This window comes from Megascapheus bottae, chromosome 9 (genome assembly GCF_031878675.1).
Source record: "Megascapheus bottae isolate mThoBot1 chromosome 9, mThoBot2.hap1, whole genome shotgun sequence".
Lineage (NCBI taxonomy): Eukaryota > Metazoa > Chordata > Mammalia > Rodentia > Geomyidae > Megascapheus > Megascapheus bottae.
Genome location: NC_143517.1, coordinates 48,553,991 through 48,572,541, shown reverse-complemented (window position 1 = coordinate 48,572,541; position 18,551 = coordinate 48,553,991). Strand labels below are relative to the sequence as shown.

Here is an 18,551-nt window from a genome sequence, read left to right as displayed (position 1 = left end):
TCCTGACTAGTAAGAGTATACACAATAACCATTAGTGCCTTGCCATGTTCAAGGCAAAACAAAAACAAATTCCAAACAAAATATTAAATGATTATTTTGTTTAGAATCACAAATAGACACTTCTACATATGCATTTTTCATATATTAAATTGTATTATTCAGTTACGATAAATTTTTGTTTATAGATAGCATATATTCACTCTTTACCTTTTATGAAGATGTATGAGTATAAATTATATACTTGTATATAAAACATAGATGATAATATGACACAGATCCCTAGGAGGAAGTCAAAGCATAAATGTAGATTCTCAGATGACTTTGAGGGAGAAGGATCAAGAATTTCAGGTCAATCTGGGCTATGTAGCAAGACTATCTCAAAAAAAAATCAAGTGAACATTTTACATTCAATAATAAATACTTATAACTTATAGATACATAGTGATGAGATATTTACCAAGTATATCTTTTTATATATTCTCTTCACTTCTTTTAAAATCCTATATTCTTTGTCATTTTACTCCTCGTCTCACAAATACAGTGAATAAAGATTCCATTTGTGCAACTTAAATCAATAGGACAGATATTTGAACAAATGTCTATAGGTATTCAAAACTTCAATTTTCTCGTGGATATCTTATTGCATACTTATTGCTTATCAATACATTACATTTACATAAATTATATAGCCTTCTTAAGTTGGTTTGCTCAGACTTATAAATTGATTCTATAAAGATTACCCTGTTGGGATGAGAAGAATGAATAGCTGATATATCCTTAATTAACAGTGCTTGTGAAAACACATCTATATAAGTGTTATTATATGACATATATGTTATTAATAACTATGTGGACTAACAACAGTTATATAAAATGTTAATGAAAACAAAGAAATTATAATTTAATAGAAATGCAATGAACTATAATAGTTCTCAGTACAGGAGATGTACCTCCTATTTCAAATTTAGAAAACAAATATGAACGCTGAGCCTTGGTGGCACATGCCTATAATCCTAGCTAGTGAGGAGGCTGAGATCTGAGGATCACAGTTCAAAAGTCGATGAGACCTTTGTCTCCAATTAACCAAAAGAAAAATAGAAGTGGAGCTGTGGATGAAGGGGTAGAACACTAGCCTTGAGCTTAAGAGCTCAGGGAGAGCACCCAGGCCAAGTTCAAGTCCCATGACTGACAAATACAAATGTAAATAAATAAATAGGTAAGTAAATAAATAAGAAGTCAATTTTTAAGGCATGTAAGTTTCTATAATGGGACTAAAGAAGTCTGATGGTAGGCACATCAGTTGTACATGATCTGCTCTACTAAATGCTAAAAGTAGAAAGATTTTATGTCTTATCTGAAAGGAAGGAAGAGCCATGCTTTGAAGAAGTAAGTAAAAAAGTCTAAGTAAGTTAAAAAAGCAGTTATGCTGAGGGGGCTGGGAGTTTGGCCTAGTGGTTAAAGTGCTTGCCTAGCATGCATGAATACCCAGGTTCGATTCCTCGGTACCACATACATAGAAAAAAAGCCAGAAGTGGTGCTGAAGCTCAAGGGTAGAGCTCTAGCCTTGAGAAATTCCAAGGACAGTGCTCAGGCCCTGAGCTCAAGCCCAGGACTGGCAAAACAACAACAACAAAAACAAAACAAAAAAAAAACAACAGTTATGCTCAGTTACAGGGTATAGAAAATTGGGGAAAAAATAACACAGAATGAAATTGAGTAGATATTGTGATGCCAGATCTCCTTTGCAGAGAAATGAAATTGGCAGACATTCAACATAATCTTCACTATGCAGGAGATAGGCTTTGTTTTAGACATACTATATATATATATGTATGTGTGTGTTTTTAATTGAAAGCCAACATTTAAAACTTATGAGATTTCATCCCATTCCTACACACACAAATACATGACAGTAGCACACATACTCACACACACACACTCACATAGAGGGAGGGAGACTTTTTAAATTCATTTTTTATATCTGACAACATTAACCATTACATATGCAAAAGCCCTTTCATAGCACCTGCTTCATGATTACACTCACCTAGGTCATTTAACCTAACTCTGATGGCACATTGTCAAGAGTTCTAAGAGAATGAACATATTTAATGCACATTTAATAATAAATATGCTTCTTATTTACAGTAAATGGATAGGAAGAAACTTAACCTCTTATTAGATTATTACAGGAAGAGTAAAAGATGATAGAGACTAAGACTATGGTGTCTGTAGTAAGTTAAACCAAAACAAGGTGTCCTTTGATGGCAAAAGTCTTCATTATCCAATGATAGTTTGATGAAGACTGATAAAATCAAAAGAAAGAGGTATGATTATTTTAGGAACTGAAAAGCATGAGGATGAAATAATTTTAGTAATGGAAGAAATAATATAAATGATATAAAATAAATAATGTAAACAATGGAATAAATAATAATGGGTAAATAACCTATTTATATTTACTGCAGAATTCAGAATTCTTTATAAATTAAAATTTTCAGATAGTTTCGATTTTCCAACAGACCTATAAAGTTAGTACAGGAAAATTTTAGTTCAGAAGCATTAGGAAACTGTCTGAGGGAAAGAGTGCTGCATGTATAACTCAAAAAGTAGAGCACAAAGCCTTGAGTTCAAACCATTGCTACCAAAAACCAAATCCTACCAAATGACAGCCAAATGAGTAAACTCCATCAGGTAAAATAAACACAAACCTGTACTTTCTGACTGACTGACAAAGAGGAAAGAGCTACCATGTCATCCCCTGAACGACATAGGAAAATAACCCACAGAGGAAAAAGAACTCCCATAAAAGTGAGATTGGAAACAATGACAACTACTGCAAAGTTGATCTCTTGAATTTCACACTACAAGGGTTGTTAACATTGTGATTTTGCTGGAATAAAGAGAACTTAAAATCAAACCAGGACAGGTTGAAGGTGAAATACATACAGGATAAGGATCATTTTTAACATTTTTCATTATATTAACCAGGAGAAACAGAAGGTTTTTTTTTTTTTTTTTTTTTTTTTTTTTTTTTTTTTTTTTTTTTAGCGATACAAAAGAAAGTAGCATGGTGGCTGGTTACCACAAATTTGTCTTACAGACAGGAGTAAATAGGTAATATGGGATATAGAAGCCATAATAAAGGAAAATCATTTTATAGGAGACAATTAATAGGCTTAGAAGTACGGGAAGGGGGAAAATACTCCTTTCTAAATGAATGGAAATTATAGCTTCCAAGGCTTGCAGATTTTATGATAGAGGATGTAAGAGTTCACTTAATATTTTTAATTTGGAAATCCAGTTTCAAGAAAAAAACACCAAGTAGAAACTATTAGTGAACAATAATGGAATAGATGGGAAAAGAATGTTGAGAATGGAAGAAAAGAAAAGGAAATAGCATTACCAAGAGTGAGAGAGAAAACTTCATATAGAAATGCTTTCTTATTGATTAATTTTGACTATTCTCTTGAGATTAATGATCATGAATCTGCCTGCTTAGTTGGTTTCTATCCAGTAGTATTGACCATTCTAACTATAATGGAAAAAAATAGGATTGGATGGGAGGCAAAAGTTCTATGCATAGTATTTCAGGCAGACAAATTTGAAACAGATCTACAGTAGCTATACCTGCATGCAGAGATATAAATTGTGCATTCCTTAAACAGGAAAATGAGTTACATTGTTTTTCAGGGTAAATGTCAGCAATACTTATGTTACTGCTTCAGTAGCAGCAGTGGAAGTTGCAATTCTCACAAAGGGGTAGAAACAAAGGTGTTTAATGTACTGTTGTGAAGTATCATCATTAACATCAGTCATTCACAACTTTATGAGAATCATACAAATAGTGAAGAAATAAAATACGTCCACAAAAGATAAATCAACTTGTGATGGTATATTTTCACTGGGTCTTCAATTTCCAAGAAATCCTCTCTTTTGGATCTTGTTACCCCCCACCAAAAGCAATTAGCTTTCTCTGACCCCTACATTTCAAAGGAGAATTCCGAGGTAAGTCCTCATGCATTACCACTTTCATCTCTAATAGCCATCTGGAATAGCAATGTGCCTCAGAAATATTTCCAAAGAAACCCATGTCAACATTTTCTAGTTCCCTATGCCCATGCCATACCCACAACAAAAGTATGAGACAGGCAAGATGTACTTCAATAAAACAAAAATGTCTGCCCTGTGAAGATACTGTGAAGAAAAAAGAAAGAAAAGCTACTGTTTATATGAACATATTGTAAGAAAATATCTGGGGTGGGGAGTTTGACCTAATGTTAGAGTGCTTGCCTAACATTCACAAAGAATCAGGTTCAATTCCTTGGTACCACGTACACAGAAAAAAGCAGGAAGTGGTTCTGTGGCCCAAATGGTAGAGCTATTGAGCTTGAGAACTTCCAAGGACAGTGTTCATGCACTGAGTTCAAGTAAGAACTGGCAAAAAAGAAAAAAAGAAAAGAAAATAGCCATGGAAGCATTGTTCAAGACTGCAATGTACTCATAAAACAAGCCTGTTGAATTGAAACCCCTCCATACAACTACTGAAAGAAAATACTTAAAAGCTTAAGAAGAAGAAATCAAATAAGTGTTCAGTGACTGAATTGTCTCAAGCAAAGGTACACACTACTGATAATATATTCGTAGTGTTTCCTAGCTCTTGATGCCAACTTCATGCACCACTCCATGTTCTCCTAGTATGACATTTATCCCTGTGAAAGAAGACTTCGGCAAAATATTAATATTTTCAAGTGTCAAACACTTTCAGAATTTTTTGATATGTTCTTCATCTTCTCGTGAATGGGCATGGCACATCCAAATTCATTCACATCCACAGTAACGTATAACTGTAACCTCTCTATTCATCACCTTTCAATAAAGACTGAAATAAAAATTTAAAATATATCAACCAATCAATCAATCAATAAGTGTTGACACAAACTTCGGTGTCCTCCCTACACAGATGACTTAGCTCTATTCTTTATAATACTCAAAATAGCAGCCAGAATCCCAGGCTTATTTCTCAGAAATAGTTTGTGTGGTATGTGTTTTCCCCTGACATTTTCACTTCCTATTCTTTTTTTATTCCCCCTAGGAATCCTACTTCATTTAATTTCTGTTTTACCCTACACACTTTTCTTGCACTCACTCACACACCTCATGCATATCATTTTTTTTTTACTTTCTCAATTGCTACAATCAAATTCTTAACTCTTCTTCAGTTGTATAACATACTGAAGGCTTAGAATACTTTGCTTAGTCTTCAAGAAAGTTTTCCCTTGTAAGATATAGGAAATCTAATGAAAGATCCTTCATATGTCTGTATCCCTGACAAAAAGAGTTAGATAGTCTAATGAACTAAATTAATTTAAACAACAAAAGTGCACCTACAGCACTTGCCCCATCAATTTCTCTGATCATGTGACCTGGTAGAAAAATCTCGAACGCATCATAAACTTAATGACTTGCAGGGAGCTGAATACAAAACAGAAACATCCTGGTATGCACATAATCAATATTGTCATAATCACAGAGGAAATCTATAAGAAAATCTTTTCCAACCCCTGCATTTTACTTGCTGGATTGTGCTTACGTTTGTGCTTTAATCTTCAAGGTGAGAGTCCCAACAGCTGTGTTTTGAAGCCTTAAAAGTGTTTCTGTCTAATTTGAAAAGCCCATGGAACATGACTGGCTCGCAAGGAGAGAAATGCTGCCAAAGAGATATAAAAGCTGGCAGCCTCCCTGTACCAAAAACTAAATCAAAATTTTAAATGTCTCCTAAAATTGCATCCAAGTGTCTGTGCAAGCCAAACTTGTGGGCTTCTTAGCTCTCACAGACTTCCCTTCTGTAGCAAAGGCCCAGTCTCTTGTCTTCTTGTCTAAATCAGAAGATGCTGAGAAAGGAGGGAACTTTTTTTTCTTTTTTTTAAGTTACAGTAAAGGAATTTGTTCACTCTTAAATGTGAAGAGTGCTTCTACCTCATAATTTTAGATTGTCATTGAGGTCATTGAAGTAATATTATATCTACCAACAGGCAATGTGTTACTTTATCCAATTGTTATATAATTTTACTATCTCTCTTAAGAAAAACCATAAACTTGCAAAGTTTTCAAATGTTAAATGTGGACTCTTCCTCAGTTGGTCTCAAGAATATGAGATTTCCTAATATTCTGGGATATGCATTTGTATAGAAGTTTTAAGGGGTTCCTCTATCTCCATGTGGCAAATAAACTTGAATGAGGTGCCCATCCGTGTGCTGCCGTCAGTATTACAGACATTACTAGAGTAATTACCGTAGAAATAACATTACTTGTCTAACCCTGAGTTAGAATGGAAAGACTAACATCAGAACTGATCAATAATTATAAAAAGCTAAATTATCACACTGAAATTTGTCTGTATTCCAAAGACAAAGTTGAACGTCATAGATTCCAGATTGTGGGGTTTTTTTCTTTCTAATTTTCCTATGATTTACTCCAATGAATTTAGATTGAAATAAAAAGCATCTTAAAATTTTGCTTTACACTCTTCTTCAGTTATTCATTGTTCCAACTTACTCATTCTTGTTGATATGGGATTTTCAGTTCTTATTCCCTTTACTTAGTTTTCATCTGTTTAATTCTGATTTATGTAGTCTTTTATTCAAGAGCTATTATATATTAGTTGCAGTTTCCTCTAACTCAAATCTTATATCTCATATCCCTCACTAAAATGAATGATGATATAATCCTAATTATCTTACATACTCGTACACTGTAATTTAGTAGAAAAGACCATTACTATGTTTTGCTATTCCTTAAAACACTATTTTAATAATGAATAAATTTATAATCTTCACATTATAGTAACAATGTCAGGCTTTGAACCAGGATTTTGGACTTGTAATTTGTTGTTCTTTCATCTCGTTTATCTGGCTTTTCCATTTGCCTTCTAGCATCTAAGTTCTTTTTTATGACAATACAAACCTAGTTGGGATCAATTTGAACCCTATCATATCACATTACGGAATGGTAAGCCTGTGTTTTACAGATATAAAAAATACATTTCATTTTTGTCTTATGATTTTTTTTAAAGTTAGATTTCACTACTTACGTTTTACCCATTCCAGGCAAATTCGTGGAATATGTATCTCTGCAATGTAGCACATTGTGTTTTTAGGAGGAAGGTAGATTTGTGCTCTTTAAGTCTTACCAAGTCCAGGCAACTATCTGTGACATTTGTCATCTTTACAATGTAGCATCACATTGCATGCCTTCACAGTCTGATCATGCTGGTCTTTCTCAGAATCGTGGCCATTTTTCAAGTAGATTTTTTTTTCAGTTTTGAGGGGGTGCTCACTTGGCTTATTATTTTATCAGTACTACTGTCATCCCCATGATGTTTGCTGACCTGTTTCCCCATCTTTATATTAGGTGTAACTTCTCTACATTAAAAAGAGAGAATACTTTTTATCTTCAAGCCAAGACCAATATATTGATTCTAGGAAAAGTCTGATGTGTTGAACTTGTTTAAGTTCATTCATGTCATTTTATCTAGCATTATGTTTTAACACAAAGAAAAGCAATTTATTTTTCTTATAATCTGCATCAAAAATAGTTCTTGCCCACCATGAGAAAAATCCTTAATATACATATTATTCGTGCTGAAAACAAAATGAAAAGAATGACTACTCTGTTGTGGCTTGCTGCTCCAAATGTTCAGGGAAATAATGTCATGTCAGAACTAGCTTGTATAGAAATAAATTCATTCTGAATTGTGTAACGATAGAGAGGAAATAGGGTAAATGGGTTTTAGAAAACCACTCCAGCTATGTTATCTTTACACTTAGGATATAAGACTTATGAAAACATTCATGTTAGACAAACAACTTAAAATGAAAACAGCATGAATGACATGAATATACTGTGCACTTTCTGATAATCTTAGCATTTTATCTAAAGATGGTAGATTTAATATTTCCAAATTTCTGGAGGGTAAGTGGAAGCTGTTACTGTAAAGTTTTTTTTGTTGTTTTTGGGTTTTTTTTTTTTTTGCCAGTCTTGGGGCCTCAACCCAGGCCTGAGCTCTGTCCTTGGGCTTTCCTCAAGACTAGTGCTCTACCACCTGAGCCACAGCACCACTTCTGGCTTTTTCTATGTATCTGGAACTGAAGAATCGTACCCGAGTCTTCATGCCTGGTACTGTAATGTTACAGAGAAAATATTTTACAAAATAAAAACATATGCAACAATGACAAGTCCACAAAATAAAATATGATGATATTATAGAGAATAATGCACATGTTTAGAAATACTTAGTACACAGTGAATTATTTATTTTTTCTTTTGGTGATATTGGGGTCTGAACATTTGTTGGGCAGGCACTCTTCCACTTGAACCCCAACTCTAGTCCTTTTAGGTTTAATTATTTTTGATAGGGTTTAGTACTTTTTTGTTTAGTCTATTATCTTGGACTACAATCCTCTAAACGCTAGTGACTGTGAAACAAACATTACAAATATACCTCACTATTACCTAGTTTGTTTTTTAAGATGGAATCTTAAGCCTAAGACCAAAGCCCCTAAATTCCATATTTCATATATACACACAAACTTCAATGAACCAAAAGAAAGTAATAAGAAAGAACAGAAGAAAATAAACAATTAAAAGGAAGAAAAGTATATGTTTCAGCCCATCTTTTTGTTCCAACATTTGATTTAAGTTTAGAAAGAAGGATTAAGTGGAAGCAGCTGGGAAGGAAAGATGTGTACAATTATTAGTCTAAGGCAGAGGTATGTTTCAGGGAGTAGAGATTGTGATCATATTGGTCCACTTGTTTATGGGCTCAGAATTGGGTCTTCATGTGGGTCTTTATTTCCGTGAGCCTGACACCACATTGGTGCTTTGTAATCCATCAGAGGAGATTTATCCATAAAGTATATCTCAGTATAATCATGTTCAGTTTCTACAAGTTATGATTAACTGAATTTAAACTTTCACTTTTCTAGAGCTTCACACAAAAGACTAAATCTTTGAGAGAAGGAAGGAATAATAGGTAGTGTCAGTTATGAGAAAGAGACAAGTATGGACTTGAAGTCAAGGTGGAACATGGCCCTCTATAACAAGAGTCCATTATTTTGCTTTCACATGAAGAGAGGAAGAAAGATGGATTTGGATTGGCAAATAATCTGAATCCTGGAGTTAGATTGTCGAAAGCATGTTAAGAACTTAAACAATAATGAAAACTAAAATGGCTTTTGTAAATAAAAGGAATGCCAACGGAGAACAACCTATTGGGCAAGACAAACCAACCACATGAAACCAAATGTCATGTATTTTACTTCTATGCGGAAACAATCAAAAAGCATTCAAACACATGGACGTGTTCAGTATAAATTTTTATACACAGTATGATTCATTTTATCAGACATCATGAGTCAGGTTAAAAGATTAAAAAGGGAAAGTAGTGCGCGGGGAGTTTGGCCTAGTGGTAGAGTGCTTGCCTAGCATGCACCAAAGACCCCGGTTGGATTCCTCGGAACCACATACAGAGAAAAAACCCGGAAATGATGGTAAGGTGCAAGTAGCCTTGAGAATGTCCAAGGACAGTGCTCGGACTCTGAGTTCAAGCCCAGGACTGACAAAAAAAAAAAAAAAAAAAAAAAAAAAGGAAAAGTAGTGAGGTAAAGTAGAAAGAGATGGATATCTGCGACATGTTGCAAGTATACATGAGAGTAACAGAAGAACTCAACAAAAGCTGATGATCAGAGTCGGGCACAGTACCTCATGCCTGTAACCCTAGCTTTTCAGGAGGCTGAGATCTGAGGATCAAGGTTCAAAGCCAGCCCGGGCACAAAACAACCTAACATCTTATCCCCAACTAACCCCTAGAAAATCGCAAGTGGGGCCTGGCTCAAGAGTAGGCCGGTAGCCTTGAGCTGAAGAGCTCAGCGGCAGCCCCAGGACCAGAGTTCAAGTCCCACAACCGACCAAAATAAAAAAAGATAAAGCTGATGATCAGTACAAGTAAGAGAGCAAAGAGAATAGACCAATGTTAGGAACGAAGGCCAGAGGAAGAAGAGGTTGTGCAAGGAAGGAGAAGGAGGAAGATCAAATATTATCACATAAACTATTCAAAATGATGGGAAAAAGGTACAGGGAGTGTGATGGAGGGGTAAAATCGATTACAATATAGCATAAAAATTTAACAGTGAAGTCCTCCTCTTCTACAACTGTCATAAGGCAATAATACAAAGAAAATGATTTTAAAAATATACTATTCTTTATTTTCAAAATTTCTACATTTATAAACCACATATATAATTTTAAACCACATAAAATATAAAATCACTCTTGATTTAACTTTTATGAAAAAGTTTGATTACTTTATTTTTATATTACTGGCTTAAATTGCTTAATGAAACATTAATTTTCAAAAATATTAAAATAGGATTATTGAAATATTTTAGATTGTAGTCAATTTCTGCATGTTAATATTTGTCTTTTCAATAAAGAAATATTTTACATGCGCTTTAATTTTTATATATTTGCCTGAGTATTTTATATTTGTTTAGTGATAAATTGAAATGCATTTCTTTACTTCAGTGTTGATTTTTTTATATAGTAGAAAATTCTATGGGATTTTTAAGTAAACATAGCTGAATAAAAAAAATTAAAAATAAAGTCATTCTTTTGTCTTCTCTATATTATTTGTTCCCTTTTTCTCACCTATGTCTTAGTATTTGATCATATGTGATTTATTTGGTTACAACTACAATTATATGTTCAGTATCTTGGGTCAAAATAGGTGAAAATTTACATATCTCAAAAAATCTCTTATCTTTTCCACTGACAACTTCAATTATAATAGGATGCTTTTGCGATAATAACCACCATTTTTGAAAAGATGATGCCACTTAAACATGGAAAATGTTCAACATTTATTTCCAAATTATGTCATCACATATCATATTCTTGATGCTATGAATCTTTCAAATTAATGTGTTCAATCACTTGGTGTGGAAGATTCTATAAGACTATTCTAACAAAATGGAAGGTTTAATTTAGTTGGGCAGAGGAGACCTCTCTTCAGCAATGATGGAAAAATTATAGTGGTCACAGCTTGTTTTTCTTTGTTATTTCACAGTAACCCAGTATAAATGAACTTTTCTTGGGGTGGGCTGCCATGGGGTTTGAACTCAGACTGGGCAGTGTACCTAAGCTCTTCAGCTCAAGGTTACCACCCTACCCCTGGGCCTGGGCTTTTTTCCTGAGCTCTTCAGCTCCAGGCTACCTTCCTACCCCATTTTCTAGAGGTTAGTTTGTTATTATGAAAATGTCTGTCTAGACAATAAAATTAATTTGCTGTAACCCAAAGAAACAAGCTAAAACTGCTATCATTTAACCATGATGCCATTAATTCCTCTTAAAATAAAAACTCTCATTAGAACTAAAATACCATACTTTATTGTGACAAATACAGTGACTTCCAGAGATTTTTAATTTATTAAGTTAATGAAAGTAGCAATTAAATGATTCCTTTAGACCAGACCTTGTTAGCAGGCCTGCCTGCCTTCCTTGCTTCCTTGCTTCCTTGCTTCCTTCCTTCCTTGTTTCCTTCCTTCCTTCCTTTCTTTATCTTTCTTTCTTTCTTTCTTTCTTTCTTTCTTTCTTTCTTTCTTTCTTTCTTGCTTGCTTGCTTGCTTGCTTGCTTGCTTGCTTGCTTGCTTGCTTGCTTGCTTGCTTGCTTGCTTTCTTGCTTGCTTGCTTGCTTGCTCGCTCTCTTCCTTCCTTTCTCTCCTTTCTCTCTTCCTGTCTCTCTTTCTTTTTTTCTATCCTTCATTCTTTCCCTTCCTTCCTCTCTCCCTCCCATGCTTGCTTGCTTGCTTGCTTGCTTCCTTCCTTTTCTTCTTTACCTTGTTTTTCTTTCTCTCCTTCTCACTCTTTCTCTCTCTGAATGTTTTATCATTATTTGTGCTTAACCAACACCTTTCTAGTTAAAATTGCCATAATGTCACCACGTGAAATTTAAGATTACTGCAACAGATTTCTAACTACACTCCTGTTCTCTCGTTTTGCCTCTTCCAGCTGTATTCCTCACTCAACAATCATAAGCATCATTTTAAAATACGACATAACAAAAGATCATTTATGTGTTCTGTAATACCACCTATATGTACTACCTAGTTTTCTTTAATACAGGTCAAAGTCCTAAATATTATCCTATATATTTCTAATCATAGTTTTCAATCCTTTGTTCAATCATAGCCTTGGATCAACTGTTCAATTCTCTTGTGATGAAGATTATGTCCTACAGGGGGCAAAGAGCATCACTTGCCAACGGATAGCTGAAGTTTTTGCTGCTTGGAGTGACCACAGGCCTGTATGTAAAGGTAAAAAAAGATTTTTCAGTAAAAAAATAAAAACCTCATTGAACTTATTGTAATACTTTTAAGCTTGTCTTATTGAGTGTAGATTGAATATTTGAGTTGTTGTGACTAACCAGTAATATATGTACCTATCTAAACAATATTTGTTGAAGATCTGAACAATATTACATCATTGTGTTACTGTCTTAGGTTTTCCAAACAATTTCCAGTCTAATAATCAAACAATAATAAATGGACATGCAAACTTCACATTATAAGACATTAGAAATTTTCCTGGCTTGACTTTTGAAAATCACATAGACGCTCCTTATTAGTAGTGATATATAATGTTTTCTTTCACAATATTTTCCTTTTCCTTTTGAAAATTGTTATTGAGTTTTTCATGGTGGTGATATGGTAATAGAGGGCTGGTTGTTTAGGTTGTATAACTAATTAAACAATATCAAATAACTATTTTGTCTTTATTTTTAGCAATTGTAAATCCTTTACATGTAGGTACATGTAATGAAATTTTATTTATATAGATGTATTTATAATACATAAACATATATGTAAAATACTAACTGAAGAAAGAACTTAGACTTGTATCAGAGAAAATTGATGTGAAAGAAATTGAGCTTTTAATTGCTTGGGAAGAAAGAAAAGGAGGACAAACTCAATTCTAATATCATTCAAAAATTTAGTGAGAGTTCAAGTATTAAAATATGTTCATCCTTACTATATGGCCTTTTGTATCAAGGTTTTGCTCTATTGCAAAGCTCTGCTAGGAGAGTCCAAGGTTTCTACTGATTATGACAAATGAGGGAAACCATTGAGCCTAAGTTCCTTTCAGTCTGGCTTACTTCACTTAATGTGATCTTTGCTGTCTTTCCATTTCCTAACAAATGGGGCAATGTCATTCTTTCTGACAGCAGCATAGAATTCCATTGTGTACAAATATCACATCTTGTTGATCCACTCATCAACTGAGGGACATAAAGGCCATATAATAGGACGCTAAATGAAAGGATCTCTAGGATATAGAAACATAAGCCATATAATGAGTGACTGTTGTCCTTAATGTACTAATGTTATCTTTCATCTCTTTTGCTGTCCCTTGGGTATCTCATATTGTTACAGTATCTCACTTTGTTACCTGATATATTGGATATATTTGTATTTGGTTATTTGAAATTGGATAGGGAACGGGGGAAAACAAGATGAGGGGTGGGGGGTGGGGGGGAGGGAAATGGGGACCAAGACATGTGAAAGGGTATCAATGTATGGGAATTAATGCACCATCTATCTGGCAAATATCATGTAACCCTTCTATTAATTGCAATAAAAATATTTGAAAAAAATAAAAAAAATAAAATATGTTCATCCCATTTGCCATTGTTTCCAGCAAATATCACACAAATTAATATCTGCTAGAAGGCATGATGCTTTCTTATAGTATCAATACCTCCAGTGTTAGACATTTATGAACTGATTTGCAAATATCATTAGAAATAAGCATAAAAATTGCCAAAAACTAAGCCTCTGATGCTATATTGAATCCCAGTAGAAAAGACTCCTAGTTTCTTCCTGGAGAATCAAAAAACACTTCTCAAATTTAAATCCCACTCAACAATTTGTGACAAAGTATAGAAATAAGTATGACTTCATTGAAAAAATGATATAATTAAATAATGCAATAACTTCCCTTGGCTTCTATACTGTTACATTCTTTTTCCACCTTCTGACTGCTTGCCATCTGGTGCACTTGCTCATTTTCACCTTCTTTAAATTGGATTGCCAACTACGAAAACCCAGTCTTTCTTCTCTTTCTAGCTCCTACTCCCACTGCATGTCTTCAATTAAAAATGCTTCCATACGAACTAAAAGGAGCCCTCCCTTCAAACCTTTCATGAAGTATCACTTGAAAATGAGTCTATTGACATTCCCAGTTACGTGCATGTGGTGCTGGTGGTTATTTTGAACAACGGCCTTTTTGTGTTATTGCAATGTGCCAGTACTCAAGCTGTCCTTAGCTCTTGTTTTGTAGGGAGGATTTTTAGAGTCACCACACCCAATAGAGTATTCTCAGAGTTGTGGATGATGTCAGGAATGATGAAGGGAAAAGGGCAGATGTAAGAACTACTACAAGGAGTGAAAAGCAAAGAATTTCAGGATAAACTAGATATAGAAGTAGAAAGTGACAAGGAGGAGGGAAAGATGATGTACACGTATTTTGGAGTAAAAAATAAATCTCTTGTGCTGATAATGCCTAGGAAAAAAGTGATAATCAAACTATGTGGGAAGTGAGCACATTTACTACTATGTTGTCATCACTGGCACCATCTCTAACGTTGACTAGATTCCAGGCGTTATGCTAACCACTGTATGGGGCAGGTCTCATTTTATCCTATAAAAAACAAATCCCAGGGAAGTATCCTCATCTTTGTTTCCATTTGAGAAATAAAGAACATAAGGCAGAAAACGATTGGATCACTTTCTGAAATGCAAATTGCTTGAAAATGGCAGTCTTTTTAACAACCTTTTCATACAGTAGGAAGAAGCCAGGGTTCAGACAATTAGAAAGAATAGAGAAATAAATAAATAAGAAACAACAAAATATTTCAGCCACTTGTTGATGGCAACACAGGAGTAAGAAATTCTCAAGTCAAATAAATGTTCTTGGTCATGTGTAGATGTGTGTTCATTATTGTTCTTATTTTAAAAGGCTTATAAAATAGCATAGATTATGCTAACATTAAAAACAACCCTAAGATGGGGGTGATGAAAAGATCAGAGTCATTAGTGTAATGGTATTAAGCAAAAAGTTACATATTATTGTGTAAACAATGTTGGAGATAGTTTGCAAACTAGATTTAAATCTTAGAACTGCAAACAGGAAAAAAAACCTTAAAATATTGACGTATCCATAATATGTGGCTATTAGATCCAAGCCGTACAAGAGCAAGGACTCAATATATGCATATCCAATGCTATGGACATGGTATTGGAAATATAAACACAACTACATAGACATAAAAATGTATGACTCTATAGACATAATTTTTTATTAAATATTTTTATTTTAATAAAAGGGTTACATGATATTTGCCAGATAGAAGGTGCATTAATTCACATACATTGATACCCTTTCACGTGTCTTGGTCCCCATTACCCTCCCCCCCACTCATCCCCCCTCCCCCGTCTTGGTTTTCCCCCCTTCCCTATCCAATTTCAAATAACCAAATACAAATATATCCAATATATCAGATAACAAAGTGAAATACTGTAACAATATGAGATAACCAAGGGACAGCAAAAGAGATGAGAGATAACATAGTACATTAATGACAACAATCATTCATTATATGGCTTTTTTTCAGTATCCTAGAGGTTCTTTCAATTAGCTTCATACTATGTGGCCTTATGTATCAAGGTTTTGCTCTATTGCAAATCTCTGCTGGGAGAGCCCAAGGATTCTACTGATTATGACAAATGAGAGAAACCATTGAGCCTAAGTTCCTTTGAGTCTGGCTTACTTCATTTACTACGATTTTTTCTAAGTCTTTCCATTTCCTAACAAATGGGGCGATGTCATTTTGGATCCGAAAAACCCCATAGCCAAATCACTAGACATAATGTTTTATCATGTAGATTAATATGTATCTATGATATACAAACGCTCAGCCTAATTTTAATTATGTTCTAAAATCTAAGTTTCAGTGATTGTATATAGAAATTCCCTTCTTGAATACTTGTTTGTTAAACACATCATTTGAAACATGATGTAAAATCAATGTTAATAAATTCTTTAAAATAAGAAGAAAAGAAAGAAAGAACTCTATGAAATTAAACTATACAAAAGCATAAAGAATGAAAACATTTCCTATGTTCTAAGCATAAGTCATTCTTTGGTTTTCATTATCAAATGATCATTTAGTACTATGGTTCTGAGAAATTACTCTTGGCAAATGTTCTGGTAGTAAATATATCACTGCCCCTTTGCACACTGATTTCTTATGGTGTTGTCCAGTTGAGATAAAATGACAGATATCTACGTAGGGCCATTTCTTGGATTCAAAATCATGTGTTCAAAATGCCCTTCTTCAGTGTTACATAAATTAGAAGTTTGTATTTTTTGGTCACAAGTGATAATTTGGAAAGAAATGATATACTCAAGAATAGGAGAAAATGTTGACATGGAAACAAAATTTCACTCAAGAATTTAGAGCCATATCATAAAATGTAAGATCAACCTAATCTGAAATTGAAACTATAAACCACTTTTATATTCAAAACTATCATTTTGACAAAATGAATGAATCATTCTTAAGATTGTGAATAGTACAAAGACAGAAATAATGTGTCACATTATTTTGTTATTTTTCATCAAGCCTACAGCACAAAGAACAACGCTGAACTGACTTTATTTTCAAGCAATGTTTGCTGAATATTAATATGCTGTTGTTTTTCTTCAATTTCCAGATTGATAGTAGAGTCAAGTTTATCTGTATCTATGCTCATTCAATAGTCATTAGCAAATAGGTATAAAATTACATGATTAAGATTCATATATTGTAATGATTCCCTGTAAATTTACATCATTTCTGCAGATATTAATCATGTCTACATAGCTTTATTTGCTCATTGCTTGTGAGGCACATATGTGTATAGTTTATAAAATATATTTTGCTGCTAGAAATTACTATCTGTGGTGCTGGAAATAGTAATGGAGAGAACATGCTGAAATAGTAATTGAAGTTTGAAAATGACTATCCACTGTGAATCTGAACAAAGAATACTTTTCATGTCTCATGGGTGCTTGGGCAGAATAAATATGCTTTCTACCAGAGAGCAGCATAAATAGCAGTATCAGTACACTGCACCTTTGAGAGATTATTAATATAGCTCTGCCTGTGTATTTCATGGATGAGCAATCAAGAAATTATCATTTTCAAAGGAACCAAATATTCATACAGATAGAAAATTATGAATTAAACGTAAAGAGAAATTCAGAAATTATTATAAATAGTTTTATCCAAACTCAGCTGTCATTCGCTACATGGAATACGTATATGAACTCTTTTTTTTCCCTATAGGTTGTGGGTTTGAACTCTGGACCTGGGTGCTGTCCCTGAGCCCTCCGCTCAAGGCTACCATCCTACCCCTTGAGCTTCAGCCCCTCTTCCCATTTTCTAATGGATAATTGGAGATGAGAGCCTCTCTGTCTTTAGTGCCCCAGCTGGCTTTGAACCTTGATCCTCAAATCTCAGCCTCCTGAGTAGCTAGGATTACAGGCATGTGTAACCACAAAGGGCTATTTGGTAGTTTTTGTTGTTTTTGTTGTTTAAGGAAATTGTATTCTGGTGGTAGAATTGATTATCCTATTTCATTGACGTTATTTCTCCTCCTTAGTCCCAAGATGTACTCTTACCTCTCTATTCCTGTTGCTATACAATATCAAAATTATTCCAAGTCTTTCCACCTAGTTTTTAATTTGTCCTACATGTGGCTGACAGATTAATCCCATCAAAATAGTACTTTCCTTGTTTTTTTGAAGAACATTGTATGATACCATGCTGTTACCCAATTCTGAATCACAATGAAAGGAAAATGAAAAGAAATAGGAGTAACTTTTCAGATTATTCCAGATCAAACCTATAATCTTCTTATAAAGTAAGTTGCTATCTTTACAGTGGTATTTCTTCTACACAAAGGATGTTAAAAACTTAAGAAATTAAAAATGGATATGGAGTGAGAAAATCAGTCATTACTAGGGTTAGTGCAGAAGTTGGTTTGCTATCAAGGCTATTTCTCATGATACTCAATTTCTAGAATGATTCATGAATGATTTCCATCTAAATTTGTTTCTTTAATTTTTTTAATCAATAGTTCATTTGAACATCTTAGTACTGAATAGAATTATCCTTTGGATTTTCACCTGTCCCTGAATAACAAATCCACTTAACTATATTCTTCCCACCTCTCAAAGAATCAAACGTTACTTTCTCCAAAAGTTCTTCTCTATTTCACTTATCATTTACCAACTTGTACAAATTTATTTTGTAATTGCTATCTTTACAGTACCAGTGAGCATTTCTGTTTGTCAAGATTCACTCATGTCATGGGGAGAAAACTTACATCTTTAACAAATCTGTCTAAGGAGATTATTTTAGAACTAATTAGAATATTTAAAGTACTTGAATT

The 18,551-nt window shown here is 33.8% G+C and overlaps 1 protein-coding gene across 3 annotated transcripts in view; it reads left to right on the top strand.

The window, feature by feature from the left end:
• The window catches only part of Csmd3 (CUB and Sushi multiple domains 3), an 842,017-nt gene that overhangs the window by 327,971 nt on the left and 495,495 nt on the right, over positions 1-18,551 (top strand). For all 3 annotated transcript variants that reach the window (XM_090339296.1, XM_090339294.1, XM_090339297.1), the window contains one exon: positions 12,247-12,371. In XM_090339296.1, coding sequence (XP_090195422.1) covers positions 12,247-12,371 — 125 coding nt within the window. The remainder of the gene's footprint in view (positions 1-12,246; positions 12,372-18,551) is intronic.